Source organism: Synchiropus splendidus, chromosome 14 (assembly GCF_027744825.2).
Source record: "Synchiropus splendidus isolate RoL2022-P1 chromosome 14, RoL_Sspl_1.0, whole genome shotgun sequence".
NCBI lineage: Eukaryota > Metazoa > Chordata > Actinopteri > Syngnathiformes > Callionymidae > Synchiropus > Synchiropus splendidus.
The window spans coordinates 1,185,829-1,208,394 of NC_071347.1; the positions used below are offsets into that span (position 1 = coordinate 1,185,829).

General features: G+C 41.8%; 1 protein-coding gene across 2 annotated transcripts in view; it reads left to right on the plus strand.

Annotated features, from left to right (window-relative positions):
* The window catches only part of ppip5k1b (diphosphoinositol pentakisphosphate kinase 1b), a 70,185-nt gene that overhangs the window by 15,489 nt on the left and 32,130 nt on the right, over positions 1–22,566 (plus strand). For both annotated transcript variants that reach the window (XM_053885573.1, XM_053885571.1), the window contains exons 4-13: positions 3,756–3,846; positions 4,364–4,449; positions 4,606–4,760; positions 8,052–8,153; positions 8,232–8,393; positions 9,587–9,708; positions 9,886–9,987; positions 11,376–11,462; positions 17,423–17,498; positions 20,853–20,962. In XM_053885573.1, the coding sequence (XP_053741548.1) occupies positions 3,756–3,846; positions 4,364–4,449; positions 4,606–4,760; positions 8,052–8,153; positions 8,232–8,393; positions 9,587–9,708; positions 9,886–9,987; positions 11,376–11,462; positions 17,423–17,498; positions 20,853–20,962 (1,093 nt within the window). The remainder of the gene's footprint in view (positions 1–3,755; positions 3,847–4,363; positions 4,450–4,605; positions 4,761–8,051; positions 8,154–8,231; positions 8,394–9,586; positions 9,709–9,885; positions 9,988–11,375; positions 11,463–17,422; positions 17,499–20,852; positions 20,963–22,566) is intronic.

Sequence of the window (22,566 nt, forward strand, 5' to 3'; positions counted from 1 at the left end):
TGAAGGTTAGCCTGTCCTGCCCTGCCAAGGGAATGACTCCAGACCAGACCCGTTTATTCAAATTCCAACAGGGAGGGAGTGCATGTTGTTGTTTGTCAGTGCTCTGTCATTGATCAATTGGAGTTGTCTCTCACATATTTGACACTCAATGTCATTTAAGCCTTACTTAAGATTAATTTACTGAGCATGGCGTGCTATTTATAGGGCCCTAATTGTTGTTCATAAAAATAATTATTATAATATAATTAAATATATGTGTTATGGAATTATTTTATTTGGCATGTCGTTGTATATTTTCGACTATTTTGGCAGTGGAGCATTCTTTAAAATGACTATTAAGCAGTTGACTCTGGTGGTCAAAAACTTGCCGAGCTTGCCGTCTTGACATGGCTGCTCTTGTACTCCTCACTTTTATCCACAAAAAAACATTTGGAGGAACTCTATCCAAATCTGTGGATTGCCTTAAGAGTTGCCTGCACTCTGGCTGTGACTGTGGCTTCAGCAAAAAGGAGCTTCTCAAAGCTGGAGCTCATCATGACCTACCTGAGGTCACCCAGCATTGCCTCACAGGTCTTGCAGTAATCAGTATTAATTATGAGACTGGCAAGCTGCTCCCATATGAGGACATCATCCATGACTTAATTAACTTAATTAAATAAAAGACAATCTATTGTATTTGACATATAAATGATGATTTTCCTTGTATTATAATTAGTGGTGGGACTTAAACGCGTTAATTACAATTAATTAATTACAACAAAAAACAACAAAATATTGAAGTATTTAATCCTTTAAATTTAATTTAATTTAACAGCTTGCTCTCCAGACAACCCAGAATGTTTGTCACAGCGCTTTCACACTGCGGGTTCTGTCTCGAGACAAAGCTCTTTAAGCCCAAAAGTCTGAGATGTGAACACAAGCGAGTCGGGTTTTGGCCACTGACTTGATCCCGGCTGGAGAACTGCACTTTGTCTCAGGAAACTCTCAGCTGGTGGTGAGCTTCTCGCCTCAGGCGACACAGCACTAAATGCCGGAAACGCTATACACATTATAGCGCAACGCCACACAAACATGATAAATGCTGGGCAGAGTCTGATCGCTGTCTGGCTGGACAACATTGTTCAAAAACGACTTCGCAAACTCCCAGAACACTCTGCTCGGGAACAGGAGCGCAGCGCAGTGGTCCGGCACGTGCAATATGTGCGGATAAGTGCACGAGGTCCTGGTCCACTGATCACACTGGTGCACAAGACACGTCGCAGCTAGGATGATCACAACAAACCAAGGAATCCCTCAACAAAAGCATGCAAAAGCAGTTTGCTTTTGTTCATGGATGTTTTTCACTACACAATGGCCAGGGTTTCCACTACTCTGAATGTACATAAAATTCTTATAAAATTGAAATTCTGATACAAATATTTTCAAGACAATTAAAGAGCTTTAGTTTAAAAAAGGTGATATAAAAACTTGAATATAGCCACCATTGTGATTTATTGTGCTATTGTCAAACTGATAAACTGACAAAATAAAGAATGTGTTGTTTAAATGTATGTATGATTCCATCATTTGATTCAGTAATATACCAAATTCTTTCAAATGTCTTTTAAAAATGTGGCTTCTTGTGGCAAATATTCTTATACCATTAAACTGTGATTAATTTAGATTGACTGTCAAATTCCCTTATTAATTAGAATCCCACCCCTAATTATAATGTTTTTAATCAATTGTCTGACTGGCTCAACTTAAGATGTTTAATTTTACTTGTTGCCTGTTTTGCTCATCAATGTGGCGTCACAGTAGGGATAGGAAACAGCATCCGGCCTATGTCCCCCACGGAGCTAGAAACAGCCTTGTGTCACACATTAGTGAAGTCTAAAGAGTCTACCATATCTGACAATACAATTCCAATACAACATTTATGAGTATGTTGTTATTTCTTCTTAACAAACAACAGTTGGCTAGCATCCAGGCTAACGTTAACGTTGTGATACCTCTAACAGATGTATCACCGTAAAATAGCAAGCAAAGCTGGCTTTGGCTGTGCCCATTTCTTCTCCGTTGGTCCACCAAACAATGTGAGATTATCAGCACTGATGCAAGAGGTAGAAAATAAAACACTGGTGCCGGTACTCTGTCTTGAACACTCTATATCGTAACACACCACTGCAGCCTATGACGCTTATGTTTTCTTAACACGTGATGTACTGTAAATAAAGTGTAACAACACGAATTGCTGTCCCAATTCATAGGGTGCTTTCACACGGTCTCGAGACAAAGCTCTTTCGTCTCAGAAGTCCGAGATGTGAACATAAGCGAGTCAGGTTTTGGCCACGGACTTGATCCCGGCTGGAGACCTGCACTTTGTCTCGTGAAATTCTCAGAGGGTGGCTCAGCGGGTGGTGAGCTTCACACTCCTGGCGACTCAGAGCTAGATGCCGGAAACTACGTGTCCAGCGTGACTCCACACAAACCTGATAAATGCCAGGCAGTGTCTGGGTGGACAACATCGTTCAAAAACAACTTCTCAAACTTCCTGAACACTGAGGTGTGCAGCCAGGAGCTGCAGGAAAATTGCGCAGTGCTGCGATCCGGGACTTGCGATGTGTGCCTGTGTTTGAAAACTCATGTGGCTTCGCCTTTATTAGGCTGATAAACATCAGATTTTATTGACAGACAGATTTGCTTAAATGAATAATGCCGCACTCTTCAGAAACTATTTTCATTGCTGATCTTGCCGGCAAGATGCTGATTTTCCCAGAGTTACTGAAGCTCACCAGACTATTCATTGATCATTTCTGACGTTGGGACGTTAACTTCACTGATTAAAACCTTCTCGATCGTCGGTAATCTCTCTCGCTGTGTCCAGCGTGTTGCGAGAGCAGCGTGGATCAATCCGCTGCGCTCCCTCCCTGAGCGTAATTTTCAGCATTTTCAGGACAGCATTTGTTATGCTCCTGCTTCGAAGACAACGCAGCAGTGACATCATCCACATAGTTGTGTATTTCTCTAAAACCTTGCAGCACCATTTCATAATTTCCTGGTATGCAGATGGACTAGAAACTAAGCCATAAAGAAACAGCAGTAGCGGTCCCTCCTAAGTGATGAAGGCAGTTGGATCACGGCTGTCTTCTAGCCATCACTAACCACATGAAGTATAGCCTGAGTAGAGTTACAACTTAGAGTAATAGATGTGTAGCCACAGGTGTTCCAGTTGTCTGTTAATTCTCTTTACTAACTTCTCACGTATCATCGGTCTGCCCGCATTTTCTTCTTCATGCCCTCAGGTGTCCTTCAAGGCTTCACAAAACTGCATTGCTCCCTGGTGCAGACATTTTATTTAGAAAAAATAATTAAAGAAGCGTTTTGGAGCTACCATGATTTATGTTAAATTAATGTCATATACCTTTGTGAATGCACAATTTATGAGGGCTCTCTGAACCTTATCTTCAACTGTGCAAACAGTCGATTTTCATCTTCCACATTTGCATGCGGGCTATTGGACTGCATAAAACATTTTATGTGTATTTTAAGGCATGTTTATTTGCTCAATTCAATGAATATTTTATTTTGTTTGTTTTATATATTTGTGATTAAACTGTGTGGTTGTCATTAAACCAAAAGAAGCAAAAAAATCTGCTTCATTAAACTTGACCTAAAGTGATTGCTGAAGTGAGTTTATATTGTGGTTGAATTTTTTAGTTTCTGTTATTGAGTCTATTGATGACTTGACACGTTATCCCTCTACCACTGTTTAGGTTTCCCACTAGACAAAGCGGTAGAGTACACCAACCTCAGGAACCCATTGCTCATCAACGACCTCAACATGCAGTATTTCATCCAGGACAGGTACGTTTCAATTCTGAAACTCTCTTCTAGCATCTTTTAAAAATCTCCTTTGAGATCTAGTGGTGAGTTTATAAATTGCATTGGAATGAGGACACCCAATTGAAACACTTAGCATATAATCAGTGAACATGATCATTAAAGGAAAAACTCTTCATCCTCACATCCGAAGGGCATAATAAAGGTTCTAGCAATGATTATGTTAAAGCAGAATGGATTTTTATCCGTTCATAAATTTGAATTGTGGCCTGGTGTGCTGTACCTACTGTTAATGTAAGACCATTATGGACTATTAATGTATTTAATTGTTGTTCTAGTACTTTGCAATTTCAAACAGTTGAAGCACTTTAAGTGTTACATTTCTCGTCATTTTCTCTTTCAAGGTCGGTGACACAGCCTTTTTTTTTTTTTTTTTTCATATTTGCCTCTGGTCTAAAGAAAACTTGTCCCTTCCCCAAAACAGCAATAACTAATAGGGAAAGCTCATTTTGTGATGGTGATACCTTTGAATCGTCATTAGGAGGGAAGTGTATCGTATCCTCCAAGAAGAGGGAATCGACTTACCTCGTTACGCTGTGTTGAATAGAGACCCAGACAACCCAGAAGGTATGATTCTTTATTTAATTTCATTTATTTTTTCATTTATTTTTGGGGAGGGTGTATGGGTGGAGAGCAGTTCTTTTCCCATTTGTGCCTTGACAATAATGCACTGCTCACAAGGACCTCACATTTTTTACTCCCTCCTGTGACTCCTCACTTCAGAATGCAGTCTGGTGGAAAGTGAAGACCATGTGGAGGTCAACGGTGATGTCTTTCCTAAGCCCTTTGTAGAGAAGCCAGTGTGCGCTGAAGACCACAATGTCTATATTTATTACCCAACAGCTGCAGGAGGAGGCAGCCAAAGACTCTTCAGGAAGGTAGGCGACAACTCTGTCCAAAAATGTCCTTGGACAAACTTGTAATAGTAATTATAGTTGTTATAACTGAGCTTTCCTTCTGTTCTCTAGTTTTATGTCCATAATTTTAGAACTTTGTCATGTCTTGTCTTACATTAAAGGAAATAAATCAATACCCACAATGTAAACTTCACATGTCCAGGGAATGAGTATCTGAGGTCCAGGTGCCCTATTAGCTGGTGATAGTGTACCTTTGGTCTTTAGCGACAGAACTCGTCTGCTCGTCCAATTCAAACTCCATTAGCATTGGTTTCGCCTGCGGTTAGCTTCGGTTAGCTTAGTTTTCATTCATTAGTCTCTTGGTAGCACGTGATTTTGGCCAGGTGATTTGAGGCCAGTGGTGTTGTTTTACTACTGCATCTAGGTGCACTCGTTGTGAATTGCAATTACGTTTTTTCCTCAGCGGAACAGCCACTATCGTGTCTGTAGCTGCAGGTCTACTCTGCCAGTGGGGCTGCAGCATCACAACAAGTTGTGTACTTTTTTTGAGAAATTGCAATTTTTGCATCATGATCTAACATTTTAAGGGGCAATAGCATTACTCATCATGTATAAATATCAATAGCATCTAATTAAAATGTGTACAGAAATAACAATAATAAAAAAGACAGCTTATATTATTTATTTGATCAGATGATCATGATCATCATCAGAAATTTGCGCCGATAAATCGGACGGCTGATCGATTGGTGCAGCCTTATTTGATGCTGCCCATAGACAGCCATCACACTTGAATCATTATCAGATCTATGATCAGCATGTGATGTTGTCACTGACAAAAAACAACAACCAATAGATAATTAGAAATAAGTATTGTGTTTTCAGTAGAATTTTGTTTGCATACATGACCATAAAGTACATTGTGATGCTGACGATGTTCTAATAGGTGGGTAGAACGCTGCCACCATCTTGTTTTGTCAATGGAGGTACCAAACACTGGTGCGTAGTCTGCTGGAATGATGGAAGTAGCGGCTATATCATTAGGGATGTGTCAGATTTTTTTAAGGAAGCAGAGCAGGTACATAAAGGACTTAAAAATATATATTCAAACTGTTGTTTTGGAAGCAATGACCCAGACTGTTGTGAGCTCAATTCAGATTTTTTTGAAGAACTTTGCTTTGCTTTTTTTGTATGTGTCCCCAGTGTGAACTTAAAAATGCCCCGAAAGTGTCACGCATGCGCCTCAGAGGACACGACGTCATCACACTCAGCGAGCGTGTTTAGTGTTTGTAAATAATGATGCTTGTGGTGTTGTTCTGGAGCCAGCACATGCACTACGTACAGTATTTTCTTTGAAAGAGAAGGTTTCCAATTTTAGTCAATCAATACATGGTGACTCCGATCACATCACTGTCATGCTAATGCGAGCATACAGGGCTCTTGTCAAAGTCATTAAACCAATTGGGAAGCAGATGCGTGTGCAGCCAGAAGGATTTGAAGAAGCACCTCAAGACTATTTCTCCACTGCAAACTAGGAGGTATTCAAAGATGCTGCTCCTCACCACAACACAATAACAGATCTTTGAGTGTATACAGAGACTGCCACAGCCTACCTCTCAAAGTGCACTGATGACACTAACACCAGGTTTGTGCCACTCAATAACGGCTCTCCACTCTGCCTTCACAAACCTGGACATCAGAGGCTCATATGTTTGAATGCTGTTTGTTGACTTCAGCTCAGTATTCATCACAATCATCCCTCAGCAACTCATACAAATTAGGGAGACTCATATAAAAAGCAGAGCTGAAGTCTGCAAACAGGATCCTAGCATAGGTTCCTGGGCAGTCCAGGTGCTCCAGAACAAAGTGAAGGTCCTGTTAAACTGCATCGCTACAGATATGTTGGTTCTGTTGGCAAACTGCATTGACTTCACGACCACTGACGTCAGTGACACCGGCCATTCAGTCTTGTGACCCTTGGTTTCTTTGGGACAGGAACAATAGTCGAGGATTTAAAACAGGCTGGAAAATGACTGGATTTCATGGATGCATTGAAGAAGTTTGTGAAAGGAAGGACCCCCAGTGGCACAATGCATCATTGCATCAGGGAAACTCTGTCCGGACCCACAGCTTTCCAACTATCCAGCTTCCTGAACCGTGTTCTTCTTTTGTATCACTAAGAGGTACCACAGTCCTTTGCGGTAAAGTGGAAGGGTTAGTTTTGGCTGTGAAACCCCGTGGCGGAGGTCCATCATCAGTTAATGTCTGAGGTGATGATGACTCGTAGTGCTAAGAACTGACATGGAAGTAAGGTGGTCAAGCCTTGGTGGTGAATAGGTTGTCGCCCGGCTGATGACGACTTGCTTTGTTGTGGGTCACAAACCAGCTGTTTTGCGCAGAGAGCCGCCACCTGAGGAGAGAGAGGTGTGAATTTCACTTAGGCCACCCGAAACAGAACCCACACTGAAAAACTGCCCTGAGTTTCGCTGTGAACCAGGGTTTGACATTTGCATAACTCACATTGGTGCGTGTTGGAACAATGCACTCTTCACAGTCGCTGATCCATGAAGTCACAGTGCCTGTATACTCGTCCAGATTATTGGTAGCAAAAAAAACGGAATTGTACTGTTCTCATTGCAAATCTAAAATCAGATACATCACACAATATGGGCAAAATATCAGAATTGAGCTGCAGTGTGAACATAGCCAATTAAATGCTAGAACGGATCAGAGACAGGCGGCAACTGTAATGTAAAACTCTCTTAAGATGAGTCAGTCATACAAAACTCATAATGCGTTGAGGTAAACGGTGGGAGTTACTCTGCCTTTTACTGGCTAGTATTGACACTTCCTCACCATTGATTTGGTAGCTTCTCTCCACTGTTTTAATATGTTGGTATCATCATCATGATGATTCACTTATAACTAGATTTATGACTAATAGATTAGCATAAGAATTCCTCAGAACCACCTTTGTAGATGATATATGATCGTTTCATACTGCATACATATGCATTGTTGCTGAGGCATGTCGGTGACACTTTGAAATTAGTTCAGCGTTTCACATTATGAAACTAAACTTGTGTCATGTATTATTCATTTTTGATCACCATGAAGTCATGTTCAGTTCTCGTGGAGCTACGAGAGTCCATGACCTGTTATAGAATACTGAAATTAAGGCTTGGTCCATTGTAACTCAGAAAACATGTAGATTATAGGTTTACTCCCAAGACCCCCTGTGCATGTTCCTGGATTCATTGTTTTGGTTGCATTTGCTGAAGCACATTCCTCTGCTTGAATTCTGCAATAAAGATTGGGAGTCGAAGCAGTGTGTACTCTGCTGAGAGCAGTGTTCGGAAGACTGGATCCTACGTCTATGAGGAGTTCATGCCGACAGATGGAACTGATGTGAAGGTTTGCCTACTTTTCAACATGAATTGTAGTGAAATCGATGGAAAGTGTGTACTTACAGTACTTTTGTTGGCCTGCAAGGTTTACACAGTGGGTCCAGACTACGCACATGCTGAAGCACGGAAATCTCCAGCACTGGACGGAAAAGTGGAAAGAGACAGTGAAGGAAAGGAGATCCGCTACCCTGTTATGCTGACTGCTTTGGAGAAGCTTGTAGCGCGGAAGGTCTGCCTAGCCTTTAAGGTAAACACTTCCCAGTTTTTTAGTTGATTTAGTTTGGGGAAAAAACTGTTCTTTGTTTGCATCAACATACACTCCTTGTTTGATTTATGTTCATTGCACTTTTTATTCTATTTCTTCATCTTGTCTCTCACCAAACTCTCCTAGCTCCCCTGATAGCAGCCTCGCCACTTTGTTATTCTTATTATTATTGGACATAAATGTCATGAAAATTCAAGGCTGAATGTCAAACAGGCTTAAAATCAATTGTGAAATGCACATCTGCATATAAATCTGCGCGTCATTTTAACACAAATCTACGACTTAGAATCCAGGACTAATTTTAAGGATTCTCAATGAAAGTAAACTAAAGTACAGTGGTTTGACTGGCCAGTGGTGGAGGTACCTTAATTACATTTTGTTGTGATCCACAGAACAAATTAGCGTAGGAAACTAGGCCGCGAATGTTTGTAAAGTTCAAAAATTACCCACTAACTTTTTTAAACTACTACTACTGTGTAACTGCGCAGTAAAAGTACTCTTGACTCACATTTAATGTGAATAATCCGCTTTTAACGACAATTTGTTGAAAGTTTGGACAATCGATAAATTTGCATAAAACAAAAAAATTTACTTCAATGAAATGAGTCCAACAAATTAATTTTCATGAATAAAGATACAACAAAGATAAAGATAAAGTTACATGTTTTAATACACAGAAAAGCAGAAAAAGAGATTCATTACTCATTTATTTCTAGTCTTCCTGACATTCCACCATGGTGCATTCTTACTCTTGCCACTGGCACTGGTGCTTGGTGCTTCAAGGTTCCAAACAGAAGATTGACAGGTAAACAAGGTATACTGGCTGCGCTCAGGCCTTGTGAGGCCGACCAGCACTACTAAGTGAAAATGCACACAAAGTCTAGGCGTAGAAAAAAGGAACGTTTAGAAAACTCACTCAGAGCAGTGCAACTGATGTAAATACAAAGAGTCTAAAGATAGTCCGTTAACAATGAGCTTCAAAAATATCCAGATTACAGTTATATGTGTTATATGACATGAGCTTCTGATGATGTAAAGGCCTCCTGTGAAGCCACACCGTTCATGTTTTTGCTCTTGGATGACAGATCATGCATATTTGGAACTGAATGAATGAGTGAATTATTTTTTTAATTAATTCTCACTATTGAAAATTCATTTAATTCATTTTGCTACAGCAAACGGTGTGTGGGTTTGACTTGCTGCGAGCTAATGGACACTCTTACGTCTGTGATGTCAATGGATTCAGTTTTGTGAAAAATTCCATGAAGTACTACGATGACTGTGCCAAAGTACTGGGGTGAGTGATCTGCTATTGCCTCAAGATTCTGATTTTTGTTCACTTACAGAAAATCATGTTACTTTGAAACATTGATCACATGAAAGCTAAGTAAATTCATTTCGAAGCGTAATCACAGAAATACCTGTTTCTACCTGTTTCTTGTACCGAAATTTTGATCTTTCTTTATCGCTACAGGAACATGGTCATGAGAGAGCTGGCCCCTCAGTTTCACATCCCCTGGTCCATCCCCATGGAGGCTGAGGACATTCCCATTGTCCCCACAACCTCGGGCACCATGTGGGTGTTTTTGCTTTGTTAAATCAATAAGTGAAAGATTACAATTTGCACAATATGGATGACTACCTTGTAAGAATGGGCGATATGGACAAAAAATATCATGATAAATGTTGTCTTTTCGGCGATAATTGTCACGTTAAATACATTTTCATTCTATTCCATGTGCTGGGCATACTGTGGTCTCTCCTGAAACTGTTTTATAATTAATCTTATTAGTGGAGTTTGTCTCCAACATCATCATTTGTTTATGTTTAAATATAATAATGAACTAAGTTTAGAGATGAGAAATGATGTGTTTTGCATCTCTCCAAGAACCCATGTCTGACAGACTGCTCTGCCAGTTTTATTTAGGTGTTAAATTGAACTGTCTGCGGTCCCCAAAGCTGGAGACCGCGGCTTGCCATTATGGTCTCGTCGTATTAATGTATGCTAGTCCAATGCAGCGAGTGTGCCATGTGTTTGTGTACTGTAAGTCATCGCCCATCCCTACTACCTTGAAATCCAATTGTGGAAAATAGTTGTACACAACGACCAGAGACACTGCTTGTAGACACAGAGGAGCATAGTTCAGCCATCTTTTGAGGTAGAGACACCGTTCAAAGCTTAAAACGTAGATGCAGACCTCTACTGTCACGTGCAGAGAAGCGGTGGCGTGCGGTGCATGCATACGGTGTGTCTTCATAAACAGCATTGTCTAGTCTCTTTTCAAACTGTACTCATCCAACAGTATTTGCAAGCAGATTTTTCACGTTCAAAGATGTTGTTTCCATGCGGTGACTTCTATGTATTATGACAAACCTCAGTCATATTCCTCATTAAAGATGACAAGTAAATTATATCCTCCTCCTTGATAGTGCGATGGGAAGGAATGACTCTTCAGTGAAGCTACACAGTGACAGTGATCTGACACTGAATCTTATCTTCGATGTGTAGATAGTAATTTCCAATGGAAAATGCAGATTTTTTATGATGGTCTGGAGCCTGTTCCGTGTCCTTTCCTCTCCCACAGATATTAGGCTGGCCACCTGTGTGTTTGGCCTGTCATGCTACACTGGTGTTATGGCTTTTTGCTTGGAACATGACTGTATGTAGAAGCTCCAGACCTCAAACTAGTCAAAGATCTGTAGTCTATATTGCGGTCAATATTGGTGCCATCCTTCTAAGGAAGTTTTCTAGTGGAACCCTTCTACTTTATTCTGTCCTGATGCAAGATGATTACCGCTTGCAGAAGATAAGGTATGACAATATAACTCCACTACGTCTGCCTTCTTGGAGAGCAAGTAGATTAGTGCTTTGAATGGAATTAATGTGCAATGTAGTTTGTTTGAGATTGTTTTCACAACACAACATTCCTATGTTTAATAAATGCTTTACTGTTTGTTTTGTAGGATGGAGTTGCGCTGTGTGATTGCCATCATACGTCATGGAGATCGGACACCCAAGCAGAAGATGAAAATGGAAGTTCGACACCCTTTGTAAGACGACACAACTTTCCTCTGCCTCCACTTTCTATCACAGCCTTTTAACAGCTTAAATTAAAGCCGGGGTCTGGAGACTCAGAGGCAGACTTGGCTTTCAAGGTACTTAGGTAGTCAGAAAACTCCCATATGGCTGTTTCCCTTGCGCTGAGTATGTGTCCTTACGAACACAGTATCGAAGACACCGGACGATCACAAAAATCATTGCTCCAGAAAGCTGCAGATGAAGCAGCTCAAAAGTACCCAGCTTTCCATGGTTACTCCGTGAAAGAGCCGTGAAAGGTCTGACTTTCACCATTGAACGTCCTGGCACTGATATCAGTGCTGTGGGCGTTGTGTTCTGATTTTCAAACTAACAAACCAGCGCGGCGAGGCGACCACTCGATGCATTCATTCATTAATATCTAAAAACTGTTGATGGTCACCAGACGTTAGTTACTCAAAGTGCAGAGATCCCAAATGATCCAAGCACAAACAAGGCTTTTCTATTCATCTGGAGTCACTGTCCAGAACTTGATCATGCTGACAGGGGAGGTTGCATGCACGGTTTCACACAAAATTCAGATCGTCACAATCCAGGGGTGGCCAAACCAGTCAGAGACTAAGAGCCACATTGTTTTACTGTATTGCTGAAAAGAGCCACATCCTACAAATATGTAAGGCTGTAAGGCTCACCTGAACAGCTGGTCACATGAGTTAGCGGCAGTATAGCGGTTCAAGCACATCCCTGTGTGTCACGAGGTTGCTGGTTCAAGTCCGGCACAAGTTTTTAAAATTCATACATTGTACTGTGATCCTCCTTGAAATATCAAGCTGCGTAGATAGAAATGTGTGTGCCATTTATTTGACTTCTATATTTTTTGTTGTGCCTCATACCAGCTGGTCTGTGTATGTGAGTGACGCTGCAGACTGGAGCGTCTCATCTTCACTCCACTGAATTAAACGATCGACAAAGAATAACAGGTGAAACACATGCCATACGTTTAGTTTAGTGAATGACTAAGTGAAACATGGAACTAAGTCATGTCAGTCGTGTTGATCGTGGATCTGATGAAGGTCCAAGGACCACGACTCACATCGGCATTGAACATGCCTTCCTACCCCGCTTGGAGTGGCAAGGGTTATTGTTTATGTGTCAGAGTTAAATGCAAGTCAAAGTCAATATTTTGACGTTTCGCCAGAATTGCGCTTACTTTTTCGTCTCATTTCCTGTATAAATGATCATCTCAACAGCAACTTGACCAAGGGCTCTGAGGTAACCCAAAACAAAACTGTGTCCTTGACTTGGTGTGACCTTGTGATTCTTATGATAATATTTGTCAGACGGAGGCTGAGCAGCACGCAGCCCTTTTGGAATCGTAAATGATCTGATATTCACGCAATACACACAACCATCTAGACAAATTAGCTCATGAACATACCTGTCCATCAAGTCATCTGACCTGGATTATAATTTATTTGCCACAGTTTAGCATGCCGATCTGGGTGATTGACTGGGTCACCTATACTAAGACCCACCCAGCGTTGGTCATCTTAGCATAAAAAACAGTTACGAATAAATTTTCTCTCCATTCACCCTGCACAGAAACACTGTTCCTCACAATCCTGGAATCTCAGCAACATGTGAATAGTGAGAACAAAAGAGCTCCCCAACCTCTACTTCACACCTGAGCCTCAAGAAGGCTATATATGGTTTAGAACAGGCCTGGCCAGCCTGAGGCTTCCGAGCCGCATGCGGCTCTTTGCACCACTTTCATGCAGCTCTTTACAGAATGAGCCACGAACTGGCTGCGATTTTGGTCAAGTTGCTATTCAGATGATTGTTTATACAGGAAATGAGACGAAAAAGTAAGAGCTATTCCAACAAAATATCAAAATATTGTTCGAAGACTGTGACATGAGTTTAACTTTGGAACATAAACAATAAACCTGGCTGCACGTGCTCCAAGCCGCTGCCCCCCGGCTCAGAGCATGTTCAATGCCGATGTGCGCCGCGGTCCTAAGACCGTCATCAGATCCACGATCAACACGATTTAACATGACCTAGTTCCACGTTTCACTTTGTCATTCACTAAACTAAACGTATGGCATGTGTTTCACCCATTATTCATTGTTGATCATCGTGGAGTCGTCGTGTTTAATTCAGTGGAGCGAAGATGAGACTGTCCAGTCTGCAGCAGCGCTCACATAACACAGACTGGGGTGATGTTATTGGTGACATTGGTGACACATGGTGACAAAACAATATATATATAAGTAAAATAAATGGCGCACACATTTCTATCTACGCCACTTGATATTCCGATTTTAAAATATGAATTTTAAAAATACATGCACAAGAGACATATGCCGGAAGTGAAGCAGCAACCTTGTGACACACAGGGATGTGCTTTAACCACTATACTGCCGCTAAGTCACGTGACCAGCTGTGTGAGGAGAGCCTTACAGCCTTACATATTTGTAGGATGTGGCTCTTTTCTGCAACACAGTAAAACAATGTGGCTCCTCGTCTCTGACTGGCCACCCCTGGTTTAGAATGACTGGTGTAAAGCACGCCACCACTGGACTATAGAGTAGTGATTCTTAACCATAGGGCCGGGACCCAAGGTGGTCCTAGAGGGCCACCAAAGTTGTTTTTTTTTTTTTTTGGAGACCTTTCGGCTGTGATGGCGCAAGACGCTCAGTTTTAATACATTAGCCACGTATGGTGCCAGTAGTGCGTCACTGAATTGACTTGACAGTAGGCTTGCAAGACTGGGGGGAAAATATTAATCACGATTCTTTTAGCTAAGAATTGATATCACGATTCTCTGGCACAGTTTTTTTCCTCATGAAATATGAAGTTTATTGCTCACATAAACCATGACAAAACAAAGTTGCAGCACCAAACATACGACTTTTGAGGTAGGGATGCTCCGATCAAGGTTTTTGCTGCCAATCACTGATGCCGATCACATGGCTTGATAATGAATTTGTAATCAAAATGATGAGATGAATGAGACTTTCTGTGTACATGATGTGAAAACATGAACCATTGAACCATTTTAATGCAGACACATTATAATATAACTCTTACAGATGGCAAACAAATAGAAAAATAGTGCCAGCAACTGTTCTGTCAAAAGGACAGATGGAAAACATTTTATTTGATGTGAGATGCCGCGATTTGATGAATCTCGTGAGACGTTGCCATGTCTGTGAAATATTTACACACTGGCCACTTCTAGCGGGACTCCCAGACACAGAGCATTGTATTTATGAAAGTTTCCGGACGTTTTCAAAAGGTGGCTGACGAACACTGCACCCGACTCCAAAACGGCCACGGAGTCTGTCATTTCCGTCTCCACATAACACCTGAGAAAGGCTGCTCATCTAGCTTGGTGAAATTACTGATTATTTCTTGCGCAATTAGTTTTGCGTTCCGAATGTCACGCTCGGGCTGGCGGTTGTTGCTAAGCTCAGCCTGCTGCTGAGGTGCCAGCGGTCTCACTTTCATGAGCCGGGAAAACTCTCCGTGATCTGTCAAGTGCTCGTGCTTTATGTTTTTTATTCTGAATTTTATTCCGTTTTTCCAATTTTCTCAACAGTTTGCATCAAGTGTATTTTTTTTTTTTCTCTTTAGTACATTTGAAGAATATGACTTGCACCTGGTTGTGCTGCTGGTTGTACTTTTCAATGACAAATGTTTTTGTAATGATTACATTTCATGTGATTTAACAAGGTTTTGGTTTGTTCACATGTAAGTAAGTTAAGTAAGTTAAATATGGTTATTGATCACAAATGAAATCAAGAGTTCTATTACTTGAATGGGCCCCGGGCCCATTCGTTCTGGAAAAGGTGGGCCCCAAGATCAGAAAGGTTAAGAACCCCTGCTATAGAGCATAGATGGAGCAGACACATTCTCTGGAGTGATGAATCACGCTTTTCCATTTGGCTATCTGATGGACCACTCTGGGTTTGGAGGTTGCCAGGAGAACGGTACATTTTGGACTGCATTCTGCCAAGTGTGAAATTTGGTGGAGGAATTATGGTGTGGGCTTATTTTTTAGCAGTTGGTTTTGGCCTCTTAGTTCCAGTAAAAGGAACTTGGAATGCTTCAGGATACAGAAACATTTTGGACAATTCCATGCTCCCATCCTTGTGGGATCAGAGCATGGTCCATAAAGACACTGGCCTACACAGAGTCCTGACCTGTACCCAAAAGAACACTTTTGGGATGAATTAGAGCGGAGGCTGAGAGCCAGGCCTTCTCGACCTACATCGGTGTGAGACATCACCAATGCACTTTTGGGAGAATGGTCAAAAATTCCTATAAACACACTCCCCATCGTTGTGGACAGCCTTCTCAGAAGAGTTGAAGCTGTAATAGCTGCAAAAGGTGGACCGACATCATGTTGAACCCTATGGGAAATGGGATGGCACATAAGTTCATATATGAGTCAATGCAGGTGAGCAAAGACTTTTGATAATGTACTGTTTTCAATACCCACCGCTGCCTGTGAGGCACAGGGCTGCTCAGTCACTCACGTTCTGTGAACGAGGCAACTGTACAGTTAACATTGACAACAGAGCGTTTCAGGAACAAAGCTCTGGTGAGATGTTGACTGTCTCCGGTCTGACCGCATCGAGCCACATGCACTATTCAACCGAGCCATTACTCATCATGGAGACAGATGTGTTTCTCAAATACTGAGACTAGCCATTTATCAGTTTGACAAAATCAAAAAAATAATATCGTGCAGTACAGCACATCTATTTATCACTTATCTGTTCTCATCTACTTTTATCTGTTGATGAGCAAGGGGCTCTCGGGTAACCCAAAACAAAAGTGTGATTGAGCTGGTGTGACCTCCTGATTCTTATGATAATATTATATACAGCCACCCTGACAAATTAGCGCATGAACATACCTGTCCATCAAGTCAACTGACCTGGATTGTCATTTATTGATACTGCACAAAGACGGCCATTTGCCGCAGTTTAGCATGCCGACCTGGGTTGCCTGGTGCACCCATGCCTAGAACTGCCCAGTGTTGGTCATCTTACCATAAAAAAAGTAGCTACTTACAGGTACGGATTTCTTTTCTCGCCATTCACCCTGAACAGAAACGCTGTTCCTCACAATCCTGGAATCTCAGCAACATCATTCAGCAATCAGCATGTGAATTGCAAGCTTGTTGGGACTGACAGAAGTGAAAGGCCCTGAACAAAAGAGCTCCCTATCCTCCGCTTCTCACCTGAGTGTCAAGAAAGACCAGAACTTTCACTCAACAGTTTTAATCGGTGTGTCTCTGCTTCAATTATGTAGTTTAAAATTTCAGTTGCATGTATGTCTGCCTGGCCGACCTCGGTGAATGGCCCATTGACATGTTGGAAAAAGAAATGTGGCCCATTCACTTTCACATACATCTGTAGTTCAATGGCCAAGAGCACTAGGATGAGAGTCACCTCCACTAAGCAATGACTTTCAATTGGAAAAGACTTTTGTCTAGGTTGTAGATTATATCATTTACCAAGTGGTGGTATAGTCTTGTTCATGAAAGAAAGGTCAACAGATGGGTCAATGCTGCATCTTCAGTCATACGGACATTGTCAAAAATCAATAAATTGACATAAATTAATTGTGCTGAATTTTTATTCAATTCTCCTACCCTCACTTATGCTTTAGGAACAAGACTGTACGTATAAAAATCCAAAATGATTTCCTCTGGTGGATTTCTGGGCTCTTTTTTATGATAAGGTTGAGAAGTATAGCTGTCCAAGGCTGACCTGATAGTTGACTGACTGCTCCTCCACATCATGTTTATATGGCTAACTCATTACATTTCATGTTGGCTCGATTTTGTTTGGTTACATTGAATAATGCTTCTTTTGCTCAGTAACTGTAGCAATTATCTCTGCTTCAATATGCTGTGGATCTATAAATAAATACGGTGGAACTGTTTTTTTTTTTGCAGGTTCTTTGAGCTGTTTGAGAAGTGTGGTGGCTACAAGTCCAGGAAAATAAAGCTTAAGAAGCCCAAACAACTTCAGGTACACATTTTTTTTCCTAACTTTTTCCAGGCCAAGCCTTTGTAATTCAGAAAAAACAGCTCCACTTCCAGCATGGCAACCCACCAAGTAGCAGTGTGATTTGTGAGCTCCCAAAATTATCCACCTGAAATCAAGAAGAGATACTTGGATGTAAGACCAGAAATGAGTGGACTTGAAACATAAGGACTGCATTGGACTACGCAGTGGGCTCGTCGGGAGTGGACTGCTAGAATTTCATGAGCGGCCCTGCAAGGCTCATTTCACCTGCACTGCACCTTTTTGTATTTAGAAAACACATTCTATTACATTGTGGTATGTGATCACTTCACATGCCACTGTTTGGCCACCGATTTTCATTTATCCATACCTATTTTTAAGGCAGTCATTTATAAATAACAGTATTATGATGAGGCAGCATACAAATACAAATACAAAAATCAATTGATCTGTTACAATATTGCCAGGTTCTAAAGGCTTTTATTTTGCACCTCAGTCTCAACCTGGATGGCAAAAGTTAGTAACACTAATAGTTCTTCTAACAAGAGCAACCCACTCTAATGGACTTCACTATTGGTTTATTAAGGCATATTTTGTAAAATCTTTAATGTACTCTAAGTCCAACTGAGAAAGGGGTAGCCCCTTTATATGCCCTTCACTACTGCGCATCGTCACTTTTTGAAACTCTGCAATGGAGTGACGGCCCATCTGGACGAATAGTCAGAGGGCTTGGCATGTACTTGTGAAAACTGGAATTACCTTCAGGTAACTATTATTTCTATTTCATACTTGAATAACATTGCAAGTCCAATGTGCAAGTATTTGTGATGATACACCAGAACCAGCATTTACTCGTCATCTTCAAGAGGTGGATTTAAGGCAGATTATCCTCAATTCGAAGGACAACGTGATGGTTTAATGGTAAAATGAAGGATTTGGACACAACCACAAAGAATAGACAGGTGGGGCCAACAGACTCAGTGCTGAGGTCCTGTGTGGACGCAACCACAGCTCCCTCACTTCTAGCTGAACTAAGTCTGGGAATCACCAACAGTCAGCACTGTCAGTTGCTGAGACCGTACTCTGTATAAGAATGGCAGCACAAGTCTCATACGGGGAAATATACAGCTGACCCAGTCAAGACAGGCCAGCGCTTTCTTCCCCAGAGGGAGACTGTCCAAGGCCCTCAGCGATTACACAGGGGCACTTGGTGTTCTCCTTCGCTGCCAAAGAGGCGCCACATCTGTGCTATTATGGCTGAGGAAATGACCCCTCATGACATCCGATCCACCCCACATTCTTGAAGCCTGGGACATGAAAAGCCCCTTTCCTGAGGCAAGTGTGGCTACCCCTTTCCTCCGTCTGTTCAGATACGCCACTGCCATGGAGTTGTCCAATCTCACCAGGACCCTCCAACTGTGGAGCGAAATGGAGAAGGATGAGTTGAACCTCCATCAACTCGAAACAATTTATTCACTGAAGTGAGTCCCCCACACTGCCCACACTGTCCTGACCTCACATCCCAGCCCATTAGGGATGCGCCATCAAACACGTGGGCATACTGATGCACGCACCCCAGGCTGACGCCTTCTGGAGTTGACTCTGGGCCTCCCAAAAGTCCACATTCTGCAAGGCGTGAGCAAGGAGCTTTGGGGAGATCTGTTGTCATCCAATTGTTTGGCATGATGCTCTCCAGCAACTGTGTGATTGTGAATATCCACATCAGCACCTGCGCAATGAAGGAGCATTGGTCCAGAATTGGCCTCCGTTTGTCTTCTTCAGAACCAGGAAATACAGAGCGTTTAACCTCTTCTCACTCTCTGCACGATGGCTACCTTCTGAAGATGACCCAACACGTTGCTTCGTAGACAAAGCCTGACAGTGACAAGTGACCAGACAAGACTCCAAAATGCCATTGAAGTGCGGAGGCTGACAACAAAATTGTATAGCACAACCCTTTCTAAGTGTTATGTCCAAACATGCGGACTGCATAGACTTACCCAGGCCCAATGAAAACCTGTCAACGATGTAGCGCGCAGTGCCAGACACACCTGCTTGCACAGTGGTCTCAGATCAAAACAGACTTAGTGCCTGAGTAAGGTGGACATGTGCCGTCCACCCTCCATATATGTGACGCTTCCGAAGAGGTGACAGATCCGCACGGGTGGACTGTCAAAAATGGTGGACCAGTCGTTGAAGGGGTAGCGGTGATCAGCTGCAGGACCGGCTCCTCTTCGAACAAAGCCTCATCACTGTCGTCATAATCAGACCAGTCTTTCAGGGCCGACGAGCCCATTGGGACACGTGCCAGCAGTACAAAAGAAAGAACTGGATGCAGGGGAGCGTGAGTCCATGGACACACTCACACTTAGTATAAAACTGTTGTGCCACTGACACCGGGCTCCTTTGGATGGTTTTGACCCAGACAAAAGAAGCATGCTGATCGTCGTGGCCCAGGGCGGCGGCACGTGAGACGCAGGAGCATATATCTTCAGATTTCATATCAATACTGGATGGTGAGATCACAATCACATGTCTGAGTGAGAAAAAGGAACGATGCGCAGTAGTGGAGGGCTTATATTGAGAGCTACCCCTCAACCCAGTTGGGCAGAGATTATATTAGAGCTCTTTCAGGGCAAAGGCAATGTCTTATAAGGGAATAAACCAATAATGAACTCTGTTTGAGGGTGGAGCATGTACGAAATACAACTGAGTCTATTATTTTCAATCTAAACCACATCCAAGCTGCACAGCTTTCAGGCTTTGATCTCAGCTTGAGTGAGATTCACTGATTTGTGACCAGATGTGTCACGGTTGGGTGATAGTGGCTGTGGAAAACACTGTAACAGTGAGCAAGATTTTGGCTACAGATTTGAAGGCACTGGACAAGAACTTGTGATTCCTTCTCAAACTGATCTATTTATTTTGAGACTTTTTCAAGAAGTTTTGGCGTACTACTGATGTCCTTTGTTCCTTTAAAATAGAAAAACATTGAATGTGACAGGCCACGCCATTTTTTGAATGTGTCGGGTGATAATTTTAATAACTGTGCTGTCTGTTGTGCCCAAAAGAAAATCCTAATACAAAGTAAAAAAACTAAACAAAAAAACAGCTGTTGCACCTATCTAGCTTTTCCCCTGTTGGTATGCTCTGTAAATTTTACACTCTGCAACACATACTCATTCATCAAAATTTGTACTTGCGTGTGTGTATGTAGACACACAAATACAGGTCGTGACAAGGTACTTACAAACAAAAACTAAAATAGAAAAAGAGGAGGAAAAAATGATTTTCCAAATTTGTGCGTGGTGTACCTTTTTTTAAATTTGATAACAACAAATACATGCTTCTTTCCAGGAAGTGCTGGATATTGCTCGCCTTCTGCTGCTGGAACTAGGACAGCATCACGACTGCGAGATAGAGGAAAAGAAGTCTAAACTAGAGCAACTAAAGACTGTTCTGGAGATGTAAGTGACTCAAGTGTTCACCTCCATCATTCTTACATCCACAAACTCACTGTCAACATTCCTCAGCCACATTTATATTAACCTTCATCATCTCTGTTTCTTCTCCAAACCTATCCCTACCCTCCTGTTTCTGAAGGGAATCCAGCTTGAATGATACTCAGTACGCACCCTATAGTTTCTCACTTAAATGGATTTGATTGACTTTCTTCTTTGGCTGGTTGAGGGGAGGCTACAAAGCATTAGGAACACCGTCTGACAAGTGCAGGTGAAAGCCGCTATATAGAAATCAATGAGCAACACACGAGACTTAAGCTGTGTCCCATTTCTCACCCTAACACTAGCACTTCACACGAGCACTTAGTTTGCGATTGAACACTTCATGACGTCACGCACAGAGACAAGGTGTCATTGGCTGCCGTGCTGTGTTTTGTTTCTTGCATATCAAGGGTTGGAGATGTTTTGGAAATGCCAGCTTCAGTGTGTTTTTCAACCTCTTGCATCAGCGCTGATAATCTCAATTGGTTTGGTGAACCAACGGAGAAGAAATGGGTGGAGCCGAAGCCGGCTTCGCTGCTATGTTGCGGCGATAGACCTGTTAGAGGTGTGATGATGTTAACGTTAGCCTGGATGCTAGCCGATTGTTGTTTCTTAAGAAGGTGTGATACGAGAGAAAGTAAGCAGAAGAGTTGTCCTCATTACTAAAATGTCCCCGTTGTCCTGTCCAACATTGTTTTCAAATAAAGTGCTTTGTTATCTTGGAAATCTATCCACACTTCATATTTTCGCTTCGTTTAAAGTCAGCTCTGGAGCCCCTCGGTTTAAAGGGATCATTTCAAGTCTTGAATGATGCCCTTGGTCATAGGAGTATTGGGACACACTACACTTACATGAGAACACACATAACGGAGTGTTAGGGTTAAATATGCAAAGGTTCTCACTGCAGAAATATATATATATATATATATTTTTTTTTTTTATGTTGATTGTGCAACTTATTTACATGGTTAGCTCAGTGGGTTCACTGCCATATATAGTAATCCTGTGGAGGTGGGGTTGATCCTGGTTTGACACCCTGCAATTTTTTTTAATGCAAACCAAACCAATGTGGCTTTTATATGCTGCTGGGTAGGATTGAACCTGTTTCCGGGGTTGGTTCTTGTGCAACCCCACCGATTGTTCTGCACGGAGTAGCACTTATATATTATGATGGATTCCTAATGTTTTGCGCCCCAACAGCTATTTGCTAACAACCCGGGTTCTCCAAAAAGGAATTTCTTCGACACTTGAAGTTTGAAAATCATTGGTGCTCATCAGCTGAATATGATCACTTATGAAATGGTATTAAAATAGTGATGCTTGGGTATTAGTTTTACTAAATCAGAATCAGGTTTGGAACTTTTTATTCTCGTATTCAGTCAAGTGCTACAACATTTAAACAATCATTTTGAACAGTCCCTAGTAAACCTCATGTGGCACAGAGGATACTGTTGGGTAACACATGTTCAACAGTTAGGTTGGAATTCTAAGGATTGCTTTAATGTAGAAAATCTGATGTAAGCTGTGTTTTTTTTTTTTTTCGCTGCTACCTCTTTATAGACTTCATT